At 35.0% G+C, this 21,690-nt stretch overlaps 2 protein-coding genes across 4 annotated transcripts in view; both read right to left on the bottom strand.

The window, feature by feature from the left end:
- Positions 1 to 21,690, bottom strand: part of LOC126919317 (laminin subunit alpha-1) — a 204,722-nt gene that overhangs the window by 84,006 nt on the left and 99,026 nt on the right. The window lies entirely within an intron of this gene.
- Positions 8,364 to 12,575, bottom strand: LOC126919325 (uncharacterized). 2 transcript variants are annotated; one of them, XM_050728362.1, is made up of 3 exons: positions 12,264 to 12,575; positions 11,545 to 11,789; positions 8,364 to 11,470 (listed from the first exon to the last, which is right to left on the bottom strand). In XM_050728362.1, exons 2-3 carry the CDS (start codon positions 11,571 to 11,573, stop codon positions 9,694 to 9,696), a joined length of 1,806 nt encoding a protein of 601 aa, XP_050584319.1. In that variant the 5' UTR covers positions 11,574 to 11,789; positions 12,264 to 12,575; the 3' UTR covers positions 8,364 to 9,693. The 2 variants fall into 2 exon arrangements, with proteins under 2 accessions (XP_050584319.1, XP_050584318.1); XM_050728361.1 differs by having other exon boundaries at positions 8,364 to 11,789.

Raw genomic sequence — 21,690 nt, 5'->3', positions numbered from 1 at the left:
TAACGCGTAAAATTGAAACAGGTAAAAACTAAATTGAGAATGTCATTGCGAGCGACACACTTTCTCATCTTGTTCCTAAGCAGCTGTCATATGCAAAATGTCAAAAGAAAGAATGGAAGTGGTAATAGAATATGGAAATGTAAAGTATGTAAGGCATAAAAGAAATTAATTTTCACGAAGAATTATTTTTTCTGTTATTATTTATTTCGACTGAAGCATCACACCAGAAACCTAAATAACGAACACTTCGTTCTTTCCATTTCTTAAAACTAATTTTCATAATTTTCATTTCTGTAATTCATAAATTTAACTTTCGCAAGATTGAAATTGATATTAAATTAACTTTCAGATTTATTTGATACCTACTACGTAAAAGTCATGATACTCCAATATCCATCTATGCAAGTGTTTAGAAACATCGCAAGTCTCTCCTGATAAACATAAAAATTCATTTGTAGCGTCATTATTTACAAAAGATAAGATTCGAATTTTTTTCCTCAAATCAATTCTAACTCGAACTTTGTACCCTATCCATTCTCTACAGTTTCCGTTTCATTAAGTTTTCGAGAAACGTGGTCGCGCCATTGTATAACATCTACAAATTGTGCAGATCAACCGACACAAGCCAGTTTAAATATTCTGTGTGGAAACCGCTTAAATCTTTCGCGTTACGGGTAACCAATCTCTACCATACGAATATAATTTGCATATCATATTATCGATCGGAGTAAATCATTGCAGGTCGGCAGGCCAGTAGACCTGCCGGAAGAGAAGCTGATATTCCTCGATAACATTGATTCTTGATTATTCTCCCTTTAATTACGTCATTCATCTCAGCTATGAAAACAGCTAATTAAGAGCAAAAACTTTCGTACGACGTTCACTAGATAAACTTCATGCAGAAATCAATCTTTGACGAGAAGTTCCTGAAGAAAGGAAGGAAACATATTCATTAACCATACTTTGCTACCATAGGCGCCAAATTATTATAGCGAAACATTAATTTCTCCTTGTTTCTCTACTGATGTGAATTAGTGGTGATCATTACGGTTATCGAGTATTAAACTGAGTACTATCCTTGCTGATTATAATCTATCCACAACCGAAAATTTCTACAGGTAAACAAAGTATTTACCTACTATTAAAGCATATGACAGATGCAAAGGACTGTATCTACTTACTATAGTATACTTCATGACAAATATTATGTTCAAAAGCGGATTGGTACGGTTTGCTGTTAGCTTCAATTCCTCAGTATTTATGACATAGAGGAGTTGACCAGTAGACAAACTATAGAAATAATAATCGCAGCCAATACAGGATGTACTTTAACTTGAATAACTTTAATATTGTATAACTCGTATCAAGCTAACATGATGCAGTAACTTTAAACTACAGTCTACGATTAATGATTGTGTGACGACTCAATGTAGTGTAAGTACTTGAAAGAATCTTATCGACAGATACAGCAAGCTACATACAAGGTGAGGGCGAATAACACGTACAAACTGTGCTGGAGGTGATTTCTTATGAAAAAATAAAAAAATATGGAATATAATTTTTCCATTTTCGAGAAAATCGAGTTTGAAGATTTAGCAAATATGCTTGAACATGGTTAAGGCTTTTTCGGAATTTTTTCGGGAACAAAGCGTCTGTAGGAAAAGCTTCATTCTGCATTTTTGACTTGTTTTCATACGTCGAGTGACCTACGTCGAATGTCGATTATTTAGTCCTATCTCGTCCGCAGTTACCCATGTTCAAGTATACTTGATAAATTTTTAAATATTCGATATTTTCATTAACTAAGTCTTAAATAAAAAAAAATTGTTTCCGTATATTGTTCTTATTTTTTCATATGAAATCACCTCGTGCCCGCTTATACGTATTATAATGGCTGCGCCCTGTACATACATAGGTCTACCATTACGTTACCTAAAACATTTTTAAAATACCATTTTCCGCAATCTGCAAAAATCAACTCCCGAACGATTTTTACTCAAACAAAAATACACACGACTTTCGATACATCTGCGACCCATTTCCTCTAAATTCTATTTCAATTTTCTAACGCGCGTTCCGTATCTTTCTTACGTGTTCCACCATGTAATTCTTACCTAAGGCCTCGTGATATCGTTCAGCACGTGGCCATTCTATTTTAAAACAACCGCGTAAACGACTCTCGGCAGTCTGATCCTAACATCGTTCTCGTAAATCAATTTATTTGCCGTGGCATGTTCAAGAGCGCCATTAACATTCGCAGTTTTACTCGTTCTTTGTGCCATATCGCCACGCCCTTGAGCACGCTTGTGAATTTCGCCTCTCGTTGAGGAAAACCGGAAAACAGACGAATTATACCAAGTCCAGCCGAATAACATGTAAAAACGGACATGACGTCATTGCTTATATAAAATTTAATAAATAATGAAATATGCGTATATGTTTATTTATTTATTATTATTACTTTATTTATATTTTATTATTCCTCATATATATATGTATATATATGTAAATTTTATAGAATTCAAACTACCCGCCATCCGACATTCTTACTTTTGCTTTGTTTCGGCGGCAGCCATTTTGTTGCGTAGATTAGATCACGAGAGAATAATGGTAATTTAGAATTTAGAAAATTGATTCTCGATTTTCCAAGTTAAATTTGTAGTAGATTTGTTACTAACTGTTATTGTATTTATTTTAATTTATTCCCAAAATAAACTCGATTTTTCAGAACCGATCGTCTGATTTATCCAAAGGATTTACGTTATTACGTATAATATATATGCATGTATATATATATATATATATATATATATGTATATATAGAAGAAATAATAAAATTTGTTTAGACATACTGTCTCTTTTCAAATTTTTGTCAATTTTTTCACAAGACGCTATGTTTCCGAGAAAAATAAATTTAAAAATTTATCATATGTATGCACGTACGAAGACTTGGACGGAAAAACTGTGCTCTACATTTCCGACCGATTTTCTCGCATGCAGAATGTCCTACTGTCGATTACTTAATCTTGTTTAGTGTGCAATTATCCATGTCCAAGTATACTTGCTAAAATTTCGAATTCATTTTTCTCGAAAATGAAACCGAGAATAAACAATTGTATTCTATATTTCTTTTCTTATTTTTCCACAAAAACGTCGTGTTTGCTTTTGCATGTTAGACGACTAATGTCTACATACAGGTAGTCCAGGCTATCGTTGAAAAATATTTCCAACGACACATTACAATATCAATAAGAGAGAGGTTAAGTGAAATTTATTGGCCACCTCAGCTTACTTCTTCTACGTTGGCATGTGCAAACACAAAAAGGAAAAATACAAATATGTTGGTTACAGGCAAGTATAAATTATATTATCCCTTTAATAGCACTGTTTTGGCCATGTGCATATTCTTATCTTCCTAGTGTTTTAAAAATAGGAAAGAAAGGAACCGCTATTACTAAGAACAACTGTTAGTTCGACGTTGTTTGCAATTTAAGTATTCTACCAAGAATTATGGAAAAAGGACCAGTTAGGCATTATATTTTACTACTTTATATCGTATATATATCGCACAAATCGCTCATAAAACTTTATGCTTGGATTAGTCTTTTATTATATCTTGGATTATGTCTAGAATTATTAGACATCGTTCACTCTTTTTGCATCTGCAAAATGTGCAATAAACGCTGTCACCATATAAATTTTTTCTCCGTTTTCAGAGATTACCCATCAACATTCTGAACCTCTAATGTTATTCTAATAATGTTATATACATATACATGTAAACTCCCTAGAGTTCATGTAGGATAGGGATTCTTTTTGTTTTACGGGTAGCACGACAGGCTGTGTTTCACGGTCAGAGCGATCTTCCTTTGTTTTACGGACGACCATTTGAAGAAGCACGTTTTTTCCAAACGGACGGACAGAGAGTTACATTAGAGACAGACAAGGTTACAGAATAGTTATTTAAGATTTTAAAGACTGAAGAAGAAAGATCGGTAGCTCAGGACGTTGAAAATCGATTCTCGATTTTCAGGTAAACATTGTACCAAAGACTTGTTATTTCCCGTTTATATAATTATCGTTATTTATTGTTATAGACGCATATTAATTGTTGTTTATTTTTGTATTTTTAATTACTTCATAATAAAAACTCGATTTTCAGACTTCAGAATCGATCCCTGAATTATCCAATTATTGAACCTTATATACATGTACATATATATACATATTTCCTTTGGAATAGCATTCGAGGTTCAGAATGTTGATGAGTGATCTCTTATGATGATACACAGGAACATATTTATACACATATATAAATGAATAAATAAATAAGTGTATCTGTTGATTACTTGTGAATCGTTTTTCTTTCATAGGAATGTCGTATAACAAAGCAAAAAGAATCGTGCAAAATCTGAATTGAGAATGTCATCAAACTGTACTTGACCATTTATTACTCTGGCCGCACGTGTATATAATCACTCGTTGTCAAAGTTTCATGAAGGTTCTGGGAAGACGACCGGGGTTTGTACCCAGAATATTATGAAAAGCGCAGAGAATCGAACATTTCAATAACTTATAGAAATGACATAAACATAATTAAAACTAAAATGAAACTTTAATTGCTTAGGAAATTCTATTTCCGTCGTAGAGTATTTCCGGCTGCTGTCAAGTGGCCACATACTTTTATTTGAAACATAAAATGCACTGCTGTTCTGTTATTTTAATAGTTTTACTATTTTTTCAAGAGCGATCTCATTCGAACGATTATCTATTATCTCAGCAATAGCAAAATTATCTACTATTTCAACAATAAACGGTAGGGAAATAGAATCAATCCTCGTTAACCGGCAATTGATCAAAGAACAGTTAACCAAAGGATCGAATATAGCTGGCTGACACGTGCCCTTGCGAACGTCAAGAGCATCAAAACAGATTTCCAATCGGCCACGTGTAGCTCGTGTATTTGCATCGAAATGGTCTATCGCGGACGGCGTGCAAAATAAAATTCGCGGACTCGTGTAGCATTAAATCATTTCGCTGGATACTCTGCCATGGCTTTATAATGGATCTGATAGCGGCGGTCGCCACACGCTCGTCTGCTCTCGTTGCTACCGGGGACAGTGGCAAACGAATAAACGACTCGCAGCCTTCCAGTCTGTCCAGAGAAAAGAGAAAAGAGTGGAAATCTCGACATTCCCCGGCTACTTGATATACGCGTTTAGCCCCGAGCTGGGGTCGCATTACGTGGTTCGCCTGCGACGATCAGGTACGTTCTAAGTACCTGAACGCGTGTTTCGTCTCTTCAACATTAATGTAGACTTAGATTAACTACTGACTTATCGTCAACGGCGAAATTAAAGTTAAAAATTAAAATTATATCAATTATATATCTAAATTATATCTAATTACGAGTTGGCTATTGCATGTAATAAGATTCTGTACGTTCCATAAGCAGACATATTTTATTATGGTCTTTTAACAATACTTGAAAAATTTCTGAAATATTTACTAATAGATCGTGGATATTTGGATCAACTCATACCTTTATGAAAATAACTAAAGAAATGGAATCTCCAAAGTTTGTTACATTCATTTAACAGTATAATCGTTCTTTGAGTATTTTACATATTTATGCGTTGTTATGTGAATTTTGCAAATGTTTGCATCTTTAAATTTCTCATATACGCATAAACATCTTATTAAATAAATTTCTTTTAATAAAAAATTCAGTAGGAAAATTCTTTTCCTATATTTACGTAAAAATAGATAGAAGTATGTTTGACCTATAGAAAAATATTTCTCTCGTATAGTTTACTTATATTATCCAGTAAACAAACATCTGCGTGAAGGAACACTACAGTTCGCGTATGAATCATCGATGACCTCACGAAACAAACGACTCTTTCTTGAAGTAAACATTTCGATATGGAAAGAGGAGTTTAAAATTGTAGTAGCCTATTTGAACTTTCTGAAGAATCTAACGTTTTCTGTACCTTATACGTTTATACTGTGGATCAAAAGACAACAAATGCTTTTTTCTGAAACATTTAATCAACAGTTAATAGAGTCAAAGAGCGATATACAAGTGGTACGAAACGGGGAAGACAATAAGTTTATAAACAAGTGTACGGAAATACATGGCTAAAAGTGTAAGAAACGTCCCTTGTTTATCTAACAAAAAAAGAGATAAAGAAGGTTGTCTTTCAAACAACATTCTCCACGTGTCACAAATATTATCTTGTATTCCCTCAATTTCAAACAAATCTTTGAGCGTCCGATCAAAACTAACGTTCGCTAGTTTAAGAAAACATACACATCACAAAGACAGGGCTAGAAGGAAGAAAAACTAAGAGATTCGATACGGTTGAAAAGTTATTCGTTTGTCTCAACAACACCCGTGGCGTTGGCAGTTAAAAGTCGGCCACTGAAAACCAGATTCCACGCCACTGTGTATACGCTATGCGTACCACCCTCTCGCGAGAGCTCGAGCTCTGGCGCTCGCCGCCTCCGCGTAGGTGGAATTATTTTCTAGTAACGCGTACCACGTTACCACCCTGTAAATTAACCATCGACTGGATCGTGTAGGCGTCGTCAATCGCATTATTATAGCACGCGGTAGTAAATTTAGCGAAATCACGCGGTCTAACGTTACAGATTCGACTACTTTTAACTTTTCATCAACGAATCACTGTTCTTCGATTACTACGACTGCTACCAAATATCTGTGGACTTATATCTTTTCAAACATTTACATAATCTTTTAACGAATCAATTGCTTTCAGAGAAGAATCGTAAAAAGAACGTTTGAACTGCCAGAATTTTGTTATTTGGACAGGTAACTCTCACAAATTTGGGGTAATGAAATTAATCGATGACTGGAGGAAGAAAAGAGAAAAGAGAGAGATAAAGCTTTTTAAAATAGGCAAAAAGAGCATAGATAAGTCAGAATATGAATTCCGCCGCGAGGCTTCGCTCCTATTATCGAGCGTTCCAAAACAATGCACTCAGGATATCTTGTGGCAAATTACCACAGCATCCAGCTCGATCTAAACGACGATGGGTAGAGTGGAAGTGCACAGGGCATAAATCGTAGCTTATACATAGGTCAGAGTATAAATCGTGCGGTTCAGGCGCGAAAGCACCGGCAGGAGATATGGAGGGGCTGTACCGCGTTCTATGGGAGTATTTCGAAATTCTTCCAACTCGCTGAAACAATGTAATAAGAATCCTGTCAAAGTATAGAGGAAACGCGGACATGAAATCTAGTGGACAATGGAACGATCGATAAGTGTTCTAGATTAAGCAAATCATAGACGTACGTAAGTACGTATTTACATTTTTATTTTTCATGCTTTGTGTAATCAGTTGGTAAGGTTCATAGGATAAAGGATGGAAGTATGATTTATATTTGGAAATTTGATATAATCATAATTTTAGAAGCTTGAGTTATGAAAATTTCAGCAATTTTCAAACTATAATTTATTATACATAAATTAAATCAACGATATAACCGACTATGAAAGTACATATCAAAATTCTACAAATTCTCCAGGCTATCCTTCATAATTACGTAACTCGTACTTCATATACCGTGACTTTTTTTTTTTTTTTTTTTTTTTTTTTAGATTTAGAGGCTGAATTTCACTTATGAGGCGGTGTTGACGCTGGGGTATCAGTATTCGATGTTCTACGCGAAAAACTTGCGTTCTACCTGGTATCGACGATTTGACCTCTCGACTCGGCGTGTAAGTTGGCGCACTGGAGGCGAGAATTTATAAACCTGCAACTCGAGTCGAGCTCCTACCGTACTTTGCGGCGAACAACACACGTGCACTCTGTGTTCGGAAAACACGAACCCTTTCATTACGATGATTCGAATCAAATCAAAACGAATTCAGTTGAATGAAACCGCGATCGTATCTGTCAGACTCTGTTTTTTTTTTTATAAATGCAGTGTGTATGATTTACCATTTGGACATTTGATATATTTCTCAATCTGGTAAATGTAATAATTATAGGTTCGTGAATTAACATCACGAGTGTACCTCCAGCGAGTATTACTATAAACAGTTGTTTGACAAACGATGAGACAGGTCGTGAAAAAATTTATTGAGATAGACAGCTAAGCCACGATCGTGTCATGCGGGTATTACGAATCCGTTCTGCATCGATTTCATGATTCGACGATAGTCGTATCATGTTGAACTTGAGTATGTTTATTAAATAGAGTATGAAGGACTAGGAAAGGTTAATTTTTTTAATTAACCTGTAACTGACAATATTTGATATGGCTACAAAAGCATGTGTGAATATCATTGTATTTATGATAAGATTTATATACTAATTAATTAAGTCCAAGTATGTATGTTGAATATCGAATCGTTTAATAGCATGTTAAACATTTGAAAATACATAAAAAGGAAGATAATACATTATTGTTGATTAAATTCTAAACTCCTGTTTAACAAATAACTTAGTAAAACTAATATATAATAAATAGAAGATGCATATAGCATATATATTTTGAATATTTATTAAAAAATAGATTTCTTTGAAAAGTATACATAAAATAAAAGTATTAACAATAGAAGTGGCTTTAAATTACTGAAAAATGGAAGTCTAAAACTCCCAGAAGCTGCACGTAGTCCATTAAATACATGTTATAAAATACTATAAAATATCCTGTACGTGTTCCCGAATGTACAGTCTCTTCCTTTCAACCATTAAACTGCATTCCATTCATTATTTATATTCTCATGATTTCTTGAAACATCTCATTTCCTTCTTCCTACCACTGACTTACAAAATGAATTCACAGTCGTTGACTGTTGCTGTGAAATACAATCGTATCTTTTAAGATGTCACCGTAAGTGGTTATTTCTGAGATGAAACACAGTAAAGCAAGGTCGTGTTGCAATTTACAAGCAAGAAATGCGGATGCTGCATAAAATCTGTATTATCAGTGAGTCATATCTCTATCTTTTAGATTCGTTATGGTTTAAACAACACGCTGCGTGCCTTTGCATCTGTTCTTTATTTTCTATTTATTCGCTACAGTAAATAGTACGTGTAAACAAGATTCGTTGTCTCCGTCAGGAAAAATCAGTCATCTTATAAAACTTAAGAAATAATATAGTTGAGATCTTTTTAAACAATTGCATACTGAGATTTCTTTTCGTGCTTCTTAAATCTAACATTAAAAGGAAAAACAATGTTTGTGAAAGTAATAGAATATTTTCCATATATATATACGAATTATAAAATACACAATTCTATAAATATATTGTCATTCTTTGATAGTATTTCTTTATTAATTATAATTTCCATTTTGTAGATTTAAATACTAACGATTTAGCAGTATTCCTATTAAAAATATATACTCCATATCTAGTTTAGAGATCACTGCATTAAGGATGAAATTTAAGGAAAATCATGACTTTAATGGAGAATGTATAGTTGATGTTTATTCTGATAATAAAGCATATTGCTCTCCACAGTACCTTGACATTGTTCTGTATCAAATTACTTCCACCACGTAATGATTAAAAATATTAATTCATTGATTATTAATAGGCTCACTTATTAGTAACTATTACTTCTGGCTTATTAGTCTGTGATATATGTACCACCTAATACTACTTAAAAATTTGATAATTATATATTCATATTACTACTATCCCACATAACTTATGTCTATCCCTCATTAGTTGGATTTACTCTGTCTAATAAACGCATAAACATGTCATACTTATCTATATTTTCATATGGACCATAGCGAAATATATAGTCTTTTAATTTATCTTTCACTTCATCAAGGTTATTTAGAGGTTTGATCCAAAAATCGATAAATTTATTAAATTTAATATTTGCTTCGTGAAGTGTTGGTATATCGTTGCGAGTAATGCCTTCACGCGCCCCTCCTATAAAATCAACACAACACGCTATACCATCTTTTGATAACACAAATTGTCTAATAAAATTTGTCTTTTCTGCCTCTTCATCAAAAGCCCAATTAATAAATTTCTCTGCTATATCTACATAATTCCACATTATATTGCATTTACATTTTCTAAATATTTTCTTATTTACTACTACTTGCTTTAAGTTTTGTATTTCCTCTTTTGATAATGAACACCAATCTAAAAAATACTCAATTATTTCAAAATAATTATTTTCTATAAATATATCACAAAGTATTTCTTCTAATTGGTCATTTACTAACTTCTGTTTCTTAAACGATTCTATCTCTTTTTCTGAGTCTAAAAACCATTTTAAAAACTTATCAGATTTCTTTCGTGCTATTTCTACATCTTCTTTTTCTACTGCCCATAGTTTATAAATATAATCATATGAAGATTTATTCTCTTTAAAACTATCCTTACAAACACTTCTTAATTGTTTTGTAGGAAATTTCCAATCTAGCAACTTATCTGCTAATTCGTATTGATCATCTTTTATAAAATTTAGACAAAGCTCTATATGATTTATCTTACTCTTAAGCTCTTCCCTCTCTTCTATGGAATCAGATTGCCAATCTAATAATTTATCTGCCAAATCATATTGGTCTTCATTTATGAAATAATTCCAGATATTAATGGCTTGTTTAAAAAGCTTCTTCTCTTTTGTAGAAACAAATACTTTCTCTATGAATTGATTTAATAATTCATATTGTCCTATCTTTACTAGCGATACTATCTTTATACATTTTATATATCCAGAATCGAATAATTTTTCTTTCCATTGTCTCATCTCCGGAGTATTAATTATTAACTTTATGCTTGGTAAGTCCCAAATTTCTAATAAATCTCGTATGAAATCTAAATATGGATCTGCCTCAGCTATCTTTGATTTTAAGCATGCAGGGATTTTATCCCATACTTCATGTAGTATCATCCCATACTTACTATTTCCTATTACATAACCTAATCTATAATCTCTTTTTATGCAAGATATGACAAAATGTAACAACTTTAAACCTGTATAGCCATTCTTTTGCGTCTTTAAAGCTGCCTCTAATTCGTCTAATATTTGTCCAAGAAAATCTTGCCATGGCCACATGGATAATATCAGTTTTACAATGCTACATACATATATATTATCCTCAAATGAATCATATACAATACGAGCTATAGTCTTTGTCTTATGGTATGCTCTCACTTGATTTATAAGAAATATACATATTTCTGCACACTTTTCTTGTCTATGACAAGATTCCCCAATTGTTGTATAATCAGGAATATGGCTAGTAATAGATATTTGTATACCATTAACTATATTTCTGTTTTTTTCTTCCTTATTTAACTTATCCCAAAAATATTCTACAGCCTTGCTATATCCTCCATAGACCGACAATCTAAACATATTCTCTTCTATTGAATGATATTTATTATATAAATGATTATGTATATATGTCCTTCCTGATTGTATTACTGTTTCAAGATATCTAATAAATGGCGATAAATTTCCATCCCTACAACATTGCCAATATGCTAAAGTAAGACACTTATAATCCGTATATATATTTTCACAAAAAATATTTTTCACCTCTCTTGGTAATTGTACCCATAAATCATTGATATTTTCTTCTAAAGCATACTCACATGCCATATCATAAACTGTAGCAATATTTAGTCTTGGGTTATCTATCCAAAATGATTTTAATATCTTTACCTCATCTATTGATCCATAATGAGTCCAATATATTTTCTCAATATAATTAATTGCTGATTCTTTTTTATCATATTCAATATTTCTACGAATATACTCATACCAGTTAAATATCTTCTCACCTATAGATTTTATTATGTGAGTTAATTCGAACCTCAATGCTGAATGTAATCTAAATGACTGTATCTGTTTTAATATTAATTTTGTTATATCGTGCCACTTGTTCTCATTACTCTGATTCTCATACTCTTTATACTCAAATGTTAAAAATTCTCGTATTTCATTTCTGATATGTGATTGTTCCCATAGCCATATTGTCATACTAATCATCGACATACGTTGCAAATTTAATTCAAACTTAAAATACTGTAGCACAGGAAGTTCCATTTGTTGTATTATTAATTACTGATGCTACGCAGTGATTAAGAAATAAGCCTCTCATATATTTTAAATTTTGATAAGTGATCTGATTGTCTCTTACTAAAAGCTTGTATTTTATAGCAAAGTTATTAATATAGGTTTCAATTTTAAATTTTGCTAGCTTATAATAATCTATCAATACAGAAAAACATGGCTATACATAACCTTAGTTGTACCTTCTGTTCAGTTAGAATTTTGTTTACTTAATGTGTGATATTCTTCAAGATGCCTTCTTAGAGTTGATAAATGGATCTTCTAATTTCAAATCGTTAATAATCAAGTATAATATACCAGAGTGAGGAGATCCAGAACGCATTATTAAAGAAGCCAGTGAAACACTAATAATAAGCGTCCCTCATTGTGATTGACAAAAACATCGCCTCATCTCTGATGGTAGGAGAAACATACGAATGTATGACAAGAGGGGAAATATCGAATCGTGCGGAGAAATGTACTGCGAACGGCACGGGGCCCTTCCACGGTAAACATACATTGCCGGCTATAAGTAAATACTAGCACACTTAACAATATTTATATTTATATTAATATTTAATATAAAATACATGCTTTCCATTGCTTTACTTTCTAGTTATTTTATCATAAATGTATTATTCCATTTATATCAAATATGCGTTGTAACGAAAAAAAAAACAAATAAAGTAAAATTTGTTAGAATTATCTAATAAATATGACAAGTGGATATACCAATACTTATGTTCGGTAATGTAGCTAAATTCTTTTTTTTTTTTACATAATATAACAATTTCGTTTTGTTGACCTAAAGTAAGTTGTTTCCAATTTCAGCAGAGACTTCTTTTATAGTAAATATTTACAAATTACATATATGTACAGAGTAGAAATTCAGAAGAAACATTTCTAAAAACAAAAACAATTTTTGAATCATATTTCATGTTGTCAATTGATATTTTATTGGTGAATTTAAATAACTTTTAATTACATAGGCATTTAAATGATTTTTCTCATCGAAAAGAAACTATTACACTTGCTTTAAATGAAAAACGATTATATAAAGTATAGATAATACATCTTTTCCAAACATCTACAAATTATTAATTTCATATTTTCTGTAACAACTGCGAGGTGGTTTTCTGTTTTAATACGATTACTCTGCTCGCCAGTTGTAGAATAAATGACGCGTGGCAAGAGCTACAGCGCCAATTATCCTACGTTTATAGCATAGATTTTCTTGATCAAACCACAGGATACTTTTCACGAGTACATACATATATACTTTTACTATTTCAGTTAAACGGAGTATCAATTTTCTCTGATGTCGAACGCTTGTATGATAATAATCATTGTAACCTTTTAATTGGAAGTGAACAATCTTCGTGAAAAGTTTCGATCTTCGTCTTAGCTTGTATGAAACTTATTTGTCATTCTTATTTAATTCTGTTGTATCTCCGATAAAAAAGAATTTTTTTCCAATCGAAACATCTACTCTTAAGCAACGTTGCACATCCAATGTTACCAGTGAGAAAAGTAATCGCGGTTATTGTTCGCTGATCACGAAGACCTGATTAAATACGATGCATTTGTTAAATCTCGTCATTCATTACGATCAACAGCGCTGCAAGTTGGCAAGTCGATAACAAATTGAATTAGCTCTTGAATCGATATCCTCTGCCAGCAGTGGATGTGCCACGATCTGTTACTCGGATTGCTCGCTTTATCGTGTTAACTGCTGAAGCTGCTATGGTTAATGAGAGATAGCTCTGATAGGCTAATAGTCAACCGGCTCTTTGCTGTTCGAGTTAATAATTCAAGCTGAGCTGTGTCAATTGCTTTTGCTCGTAAACTACGGATCGGCAACTTGTTTGGAGAACCCTGAAGGGGTCAAAGATACCGATCTAACGTTCGTCCACCGACGAAGAAATGTAAACGAATGATTTTTAGATAGTCTGTGAGATTGGATATGAAGAAATATGAAGTGAGGTGAGTTGTGAAAGCAGAAGAAAGGAGGGGTGATTAAGTATACATCATACGTTAATGAAGTTTCTATGTGCAACTAGGTAGAGATTTAATTGCTAGTGCAGAGCGAAATGTTTGAAACTGTTTTTAGAATTTTATAGTAGCATTAGAAGCCAAAGTCTTGTTCGTATTAAACAAATTACTTGAACTTTAGCCATGTGAGTTAGAGTAATCTGATTATTCGATTTATTAATTTCAAGAGGAAATAAGAAGAAAGTAGTTGTGTATGTATATAAAATGTTAATTATAATTATAAACACAGTTGAAAGGTTATACATATATACAAAATGTGACTAAATATAAAATTATCATGTATCAATTACTTAAGAAATACAGAAATACAATGATGAAACTTCTATTTTTAACGTTCTAACAAAAGTATCACAAATCGAAATCCTAAGATTAAGAGTACTAAAATAACAAAGAACGATCAAGATAATTACGTTCGTTATTGTACTCTTAGCCCATTGTTAAGCAACGACTTCGAAAATTAAAAAATAGAACTCCACTAGTCCAGGAACAATTTGCTCAAGAACCAACCATTACAATCCCCTAACTATCGCGCAACAAATCGCAGATCGGCTCGAACAGTTTTCTCCGGGGATTAATACGCGACAAACGAAGCAATCGTTGCCGTTGCGTGTACCGATGAATGGAATGCCATGTGTTCGAGATAAAACGAAGCGGATGTCCCTCTCAAGTAAGCTCGGAGCGTGTGTAGTGCTCGTAGCCGCGCGTACACGCGGCAGGAGCAAAACGAGGCAACGGCAGCATCGCCTTTTACTCGAGATCAACGTCCAGTTTATGGAAATTGCCGGGATGTACAGAAATTGATTGGCTACAAGATCGCGGTATGCGGGGGACCACCCGCAGGTGCTAGAATGGCTTTTAGTCGTGCTTACACGCATGAAATCAGCATACGTACGCCTATCTCTGGAGGAGACTAGGAGCTACTTGGAGAAACGTGGCCGATCAATGGACGCAACGAGGGAGATATCCAAGGGGAACTAGGGGCAACTATCGGAATCCTTTGATCTTTCGAGCAGCTGCACACGCCGAGGGTGTATTCTTCGGGTTGTGAGGTGCTTTTGCAAGTTTGCGCGAGACACAGGGGATCGAAGATGCCATATACGAGGACTGAGTCATGCGATGGTTTTGCCGAGGATGAGCACAGATGGAAAAGAATAATTCTGTCGATTTTCAGAGATGCTATGGTATTGTTAGAATTGAATATATTTGTTGTATCGAAGTTGCTGGTTGCATTTAGTATTGTAATTTTTGTATAGTTATACGATGGTTCTGTTGGAGATCGATGGAAGAGGCTAAGATGATCCTGTCCAATGTCAGAGACGTTATGGTATTGTTGGAATTGAGTATATTAATGTAATTATAATATGGTAATGTAATTTTTCTATAGGTTCATCTTTATTGCTGCAAAAGGCAGGTAGGTTTTGCTTACCAACGTTTGCAAAGAACTTTGAGTTCCTCGAGTAACATAATTTCTGCTGTCAATAATCATTGTTCTGGATAACTGGAATTTCCTAAACTACGATTACAGTTTGAAAGCTTGAAAAAATAAGGAAACTATGCACCACTAATGAAATTGTTCCACATAATACGAAACACGTTGATAGTTAATACGACAGTAAACGGTAATGAAGAAATCTTTCTCATTTCAATCCTGAAAATGATTTTGCGGATATATCTCACGGAAGATAATTTTCATACATCCAAAGAGAAACATAAAATGAAACAAAACCATACATAGCTTTGATACATGTATACGGTAATAGAATTAGAAACGGTCTATAACAGAGCGATATAACGATTTAGATAAACCGTGAATGGTGTTTTAATCCATCCTTAACTAATTGCCAACGAACAGCGTCTAACGGAACGATATTTTTGCCAACAAATTAAGCTAGAGATGTTACGAGATCTCTCTACTCGGTATCATTCGATGTTTCCGCTTAATCAAAAGGCTAATGGGCGTGTATAATTATCGTGGAATGTTATCGACGTACTATTTCTTTCTCTTTGTCGAAGCTTTTTTCCACCATTTAATTATTATGGCCTAGGAGCCGCGAAGTGGAAACCAGTAGGGTGTGTAGACGAGTATATTGGATAATTGCGAAAGTAATAGGTCTTATATTTTACAGAAACAAGATAAACCGATTGCTTTTAAAGCGTTCCTTTATTTATATAATATCATCATGAAAATCGTATTTCGTTGTAAATTATTAAAGATTTAAAAAGTTTTGTACGATACACATGATATATTGATGAAAATTTTCATATACTTCGGTAAGTCACTGGTGTATTAAATGTTACGATAAGAAGTTACTAAATATCCAATTTTTAATTCAAATTATCCTACGGAGTGATCGTACAAATCATTTGTTCATAATTAAAATACAAAATTTTCGTTTCTTACGCGTTCGATTTATATTTATTTTATGTGAATTAAGATTCGAAGAGAATAAAAAAAATTGATTGTACGTAAACTTCTTTTGTTATGTTAGCGATTCCAAAGGACTTGACAATCGGTTTGAAGTTTGAAGTGGAATGATCAACATCACATAAAGAGGGGTAGCACGAAATTTTAATTTCAAATTCCGCTTATCTGCCTCTAATGCAAATTTAAAAAGAACTTCAGGTTAGTTTGTTTCTTACAGGTTCGTCGACATAAAAAACGTTCCACCCAATGAATTTGTACCAGTTATGATAATGCGTTTTTTGCCCCGGCGAGCGAGTAATTTTTGAATCTCAGTTGACATGTTTCGCGACTTCGTGACTCATATGTATTTACATATTTATCGAACAAAAAATAATCAAACACGTGTAACAAAAATCTCAGATAATTAGATTCAATTAATCATCGTCTACCAATTATTTTCTAATATTAACGACATAAAAAAGAAGAATCTCTGATAAATCTCCACGTTAACTATATACATAAAGAGAACATAACTTCTCAGGGATCTAGGCAACGCGATCTCTTAATCAAATCTTCGTACCATTGGAATTTAATCAACGCCAGATACGCGGAATATTATAAACAAAAAGATCAAGTCAATTTCGCGCGTGATTTGCCTGTTGGATATGTGTACATATCGTTTTCGTAGGAACTCCGTGATTTCCATCAGCCGCTGAAAATATCGCCGCCTTACGATTTCTCGCTGGTTTACGCGACTCCTCACAGCTATAAATAAGTCATTGAATAAATAGCGATTTGTAATTAATCCGATTGGATTGCCGGGGTTCAAGGAGCCACCTGTAAATTAATCGCCGTTTTAAGAATGAAAATCCTTCGCGTTGCATCGATATCTGCGTCTTTGTTTCTCTGTCCCGTGGCTCTAGCTTCTCGCCTAATCGTTTACGAAGATTACAGCACTTCCGGGAGATTTCATGAATGAAATCTCGCAATCGTCTGACACTAGCCGATAGATTAACGTTATTTGCTTCGGCTCTCATACCAGGAATCCTGAACACGTTGCGCGGCCAGGTGTTGAGTCGCAACAGTTTCTACCGGGTGTTTCAAAACGCTCTGTTAATTACGTAATCGGGCTCTGTCACGCCACATAAATCCGAGCCTTTGCAGTCAGATAAATCAGGCAAGTCAAAGAATCACGGGGACAAAACTCGACAAAGCGCAATCTTTGCCGGTGCATGTTCCATCGTGTGTAGCGTTTTCACGAGTGCTCGATTGCGGTGGATGAGGTTACGAGTCGCGTGAATGATACAGGATCTACCGATCCGGTATATACGGAAACTAAAAATTCTTCCAAACAGTTATGTCGTTACATATTTGAATCGACGCTTTCACGAACCTAATTGACGAATCTCTTCATTATTTTAAAATATCTATGCAAACGAACAAAGTCAAAAGATCTGACTGCAGCAAAATTTGGGACGAACAATAGCAATGAGGCAAGCGGAGAAAGAATATTCTTGTGACGAAACAAATTACATATTTATTATTCGTTAAGCCGATACAACGAAGAAACAGGACTCGCTGGCAGATTACAACGGAAGCGTAATCCCATCGTCGCGTCTCACAGTCGTCGTTCGATTATTTTCGATATAATACTTTACAACATTTTCATTGATCTAAAGCAGGTTGCAATTATCCAGTCGAGACTTAAAAATACGATAGAAATCTTAAAGTATCAGCAACTGTGATTCACAGGTAAATGGATAAAAATGTAAGTAACTAGACGATCACCCGTTGCACTTACAACCCACGCGTTCTCTAGACTTTAGAGTCTAGACGATCAGGACTAGTACAGTCAGGTGGGTATATAAGGAGTTAAGGAGCAAGCAGCGAGGAAATAAGGAGCAGGAGGAGGAAGGCAGCCGGTCGAGGTATCTGATGGGCCGATTGCATCATTAGCGAGCGTACGTGCTCGCTAAGAGCACTCGCACCACGTAGAATGCCACGTCTTTGGATACAGCGGGAGTCAGCGGATAAGAAGGGAAAACGATCGAGAAACACCAATTAAATCTGATAGCGACGACTTTCCGATATTCAGTGCAAATGACGTACGAAATCGATGCGTTCTGCCTGGAACAAGGTGCTTGGGAATCGATCGAGGAAGCTTTCAATCTTCCACCACGATAATAATCGTAACTATTTTCCACTTCGCGGGACGATCGCTGGAATTGATAAGGGCGCGTATTAAAGAGCTGTGCTTGGTCGTCGAGAAGCGGAACGATAACAAGCAATGAAGTAAGTTTAAGGGTAATAAAGAGAAAAAGAAAAGATGCTGACAATCTTTCTCTCGAACTGGCGCCGTAATTACCCTGGCTTTTAAATAGGTGTTCGATTTTTCATATTTCTTTCGACGAATTTGGTGTAATAACAAATGCACCCTGCTATGTATGCTCGCTTATCGAACTTTTTCTTCCCTTTCGAAAGCGATCTTACATGACAATGGATTAATAATATCGTAGTTACAGCCACGTACTCGTTAACCTATATTTTTGAAAGTTAGTGGTAATATACCGTCTATCTATCGTTTCGCAATCGAACAATCTATTCGCAGCGATCTATTCGTCCTCGTTCGTCTATTGCGAAAAAAGCCGCGATCAAACTGTACGAGATGCTCGTGTAACATGCCACCTCTTAACTAACCCACATAAATCAATGAACACGCGAGTGGTATGATCCATCGGTTTCGCCAAACAATGATGATACGTCGGGACATCGAAAATCTATACACCGGAGGATAGAAGCTTGTATTGGTAGACAGCATTCCGCGGTTTCGTCGAGTTTTTGCGGCGTGGATCGAGAGTGAAAGAGCGGTCCGGCTCCTAAGCACGGGTCGGTCGCGGCGCGGGGAAAGCGCGCGAACAAGAGGAGGCGGCAGCAAGAACGGCCACGAAATGTCGCCTCCGTGTCACTGTCCGCGAGGGTCCTTATACAGAAGCCGTTATCGGGCCAGAGGATCGCCGCCACTTCGTATTGTATATCGGCGGCGATTTAAAAAGGGAATGACGTTTTATCGTGCAGTACGATCGATAAGGCGTGCTCGAGAATGGTAGGAAGCCCGTCTTTTCTTCTGCGACCCCCTCGAACACCGCGTAAGAAATGACTTACTGACGGCTTTAAGCGGCGCTTCTGCTGCGAACGATCTACCAAAAGTGATCTACCGATCGTAAGACTCGATGGACGATCTAGCCTGAACGTAGGTTGCGCTTTTGGATTTTTACGAAGTATCTTTACCGTTAGGGAAGCTTCTGTTGTTGTACTATACATGCTTTTTACTCGACATGAGAGTGATGCTGAAGATAAAATAATTAATCCGAATGAAATAATAAACAATTTTGTTTGTACAAATTTTCTAGTTGAGAAATAAGTTGTTTCCACAAAATGGGAAATGTCTAAGCGACGAACAAGACGTAAAATAATGGGATTTTTCTAGATATTTTGCGTAAAATAGATTGTATCTGAAAGAAATGTAAGAAAGGCGCACTGATTCTTCCTTTTGTTATAACAAATAATTACATATATAATTATGTGATAAATATTATCTTGACAGTTTTAACTACTTATACAATTTTAAGATACATCTTTCGTTTATTATTACTCTAACACAATACGATATGTTGTAGCTTGCGTAATAAACAAATTTGCAGATCCTGCAACAAAAACACCATAGGATCTTACAATGCGACCATGTCGAAGCTCTATAATGGCGATTCGATTTCGCAGCTAATTTTGTTTACCGTTTCCAAATCCTTTAGGCTTCAGACGATTACCTTGTTTTATTTGAAACGTCTTACAATCGGTCGATCTACGTCGTTTCTCTTCTTCGTCCAGTTCCACGCCTGGCTGTCTGTCGATAATCTCGTGTACGTTGCACTTTTTCCTGACAGTTCGATCTTTCTGCTGGCGCGAGCACGATAAGATACCCTGTGCCATGATCAGAAGTATATGACTGGGATTTCCGATGATAGCTGCCTACGCTTGCTGATGAGAACCAGATCGCGCGGGGATTAGCAGACCAATAGATAGGATAAATCACCGAGTTTTTTCAATCTCATTCGATAATGATACGAGTGCTCGGTGCTCGATAGGAAAAACAAGTCGGGCAGTTTCAAATAATCTCTTGATTTCGTTTAAGTGCCGCTATTAGAATCCCAACGAAATGTAAAACTAAGTAGTAAAACGATGCGTAAACAGGACATTACTGAAAAGACTTAAACGACTCGTACGTATAGTAAAAATATATAAACGCGCACTATCATTCTTTCTTTCGCGGATTTCTTCTTGTGGATTAAATTCTTGTAAATCTGTACTGGTAACCTTCATTTACATTTATTTTCAATTGCGTAAACGGTAGTTACCTACCACACGGTACAGATACTTCGCGATACTTGGCGCGGATCGAATACACAAATACATAACACATAAATACAATTTATCAATCATTCTTCATCTCGCAACAATTCTATTATCGTTTCTTTCATATTTCATATTTTTCTCATAACCGTAGTATAATACAGGCTCGAATAATCTATACACTTACGTAACGTTTTCCTTTTACTTCTGCTCGTGGATTCTATTGACGAATTTTATTTTATTGACAGATATAAAAATCCTGACATCTCGTGTACGATGAAATAATAAATAAAATGTACCGATGCATATTGCCGCTGTTTTTACGAAGTCGGCCATTCAGAAAGTTTGCCGTTGTACTGTGTAAATACTTAGATCCTCGATCAGGATCGAGCGTGGGTGGACTGCGAGTCTCGCTCCGTGAGAGATCGACTCGATCCGGATGGAAACTCGAGAACCGCGAAAACGTCAAACCAGCTATCGAGACGGTTGCCACGATAATCGTCGACCCCCTCGCGAGTAGCATTGTAGTTGCACGCCGGTTTCGAGGCTCGAGTTTCGAGTCGAGCGAGATTCGTACGTTGGGAGCGGCCCTCGAAAACTGGGTGGAGATTAAAAGCGCGATTCGATGGTATGCTGTTGCCTTTGTATTCGTGTCTCGTTGATGAGGAGAAATTTTGATTTTTCAAATGTTTAATCGAGCAACGTAGATTGCAACGACTGTGCAACATGTTGCTCATGCATTTAACAAACGCGACCGATTTCGTTTG

The sequence above is a fragment of the Bombus affinis genome, chromosome 8, assembly GCF_024516045.1.
Source record: "Bombus affinis isolate iyBomAffi1 chromosome 8, iyBomAffi1.2, whole genome shotgun sequence".
NCBI lineage: Eukaryota > Metazoa > Arthropoda > Insecta > Hymenoptera > Apidae > Bombus > Bombus affinis.
The sequence above is the reverse complement of the archived record's forward strand: the minus strand, read 5'-3'. Positions and strand labels throughout refer to the sequence as shown.

Excerpts from the sequence above, each read along its gene's own strand:
- LOC126919325 (XM_050728361.1), bottom strand. The coding sequence starts at position 11,607 with ATGGCATGTGAGTATGCTTTAGAAGAAAATATCAATGATTTATGGGTA.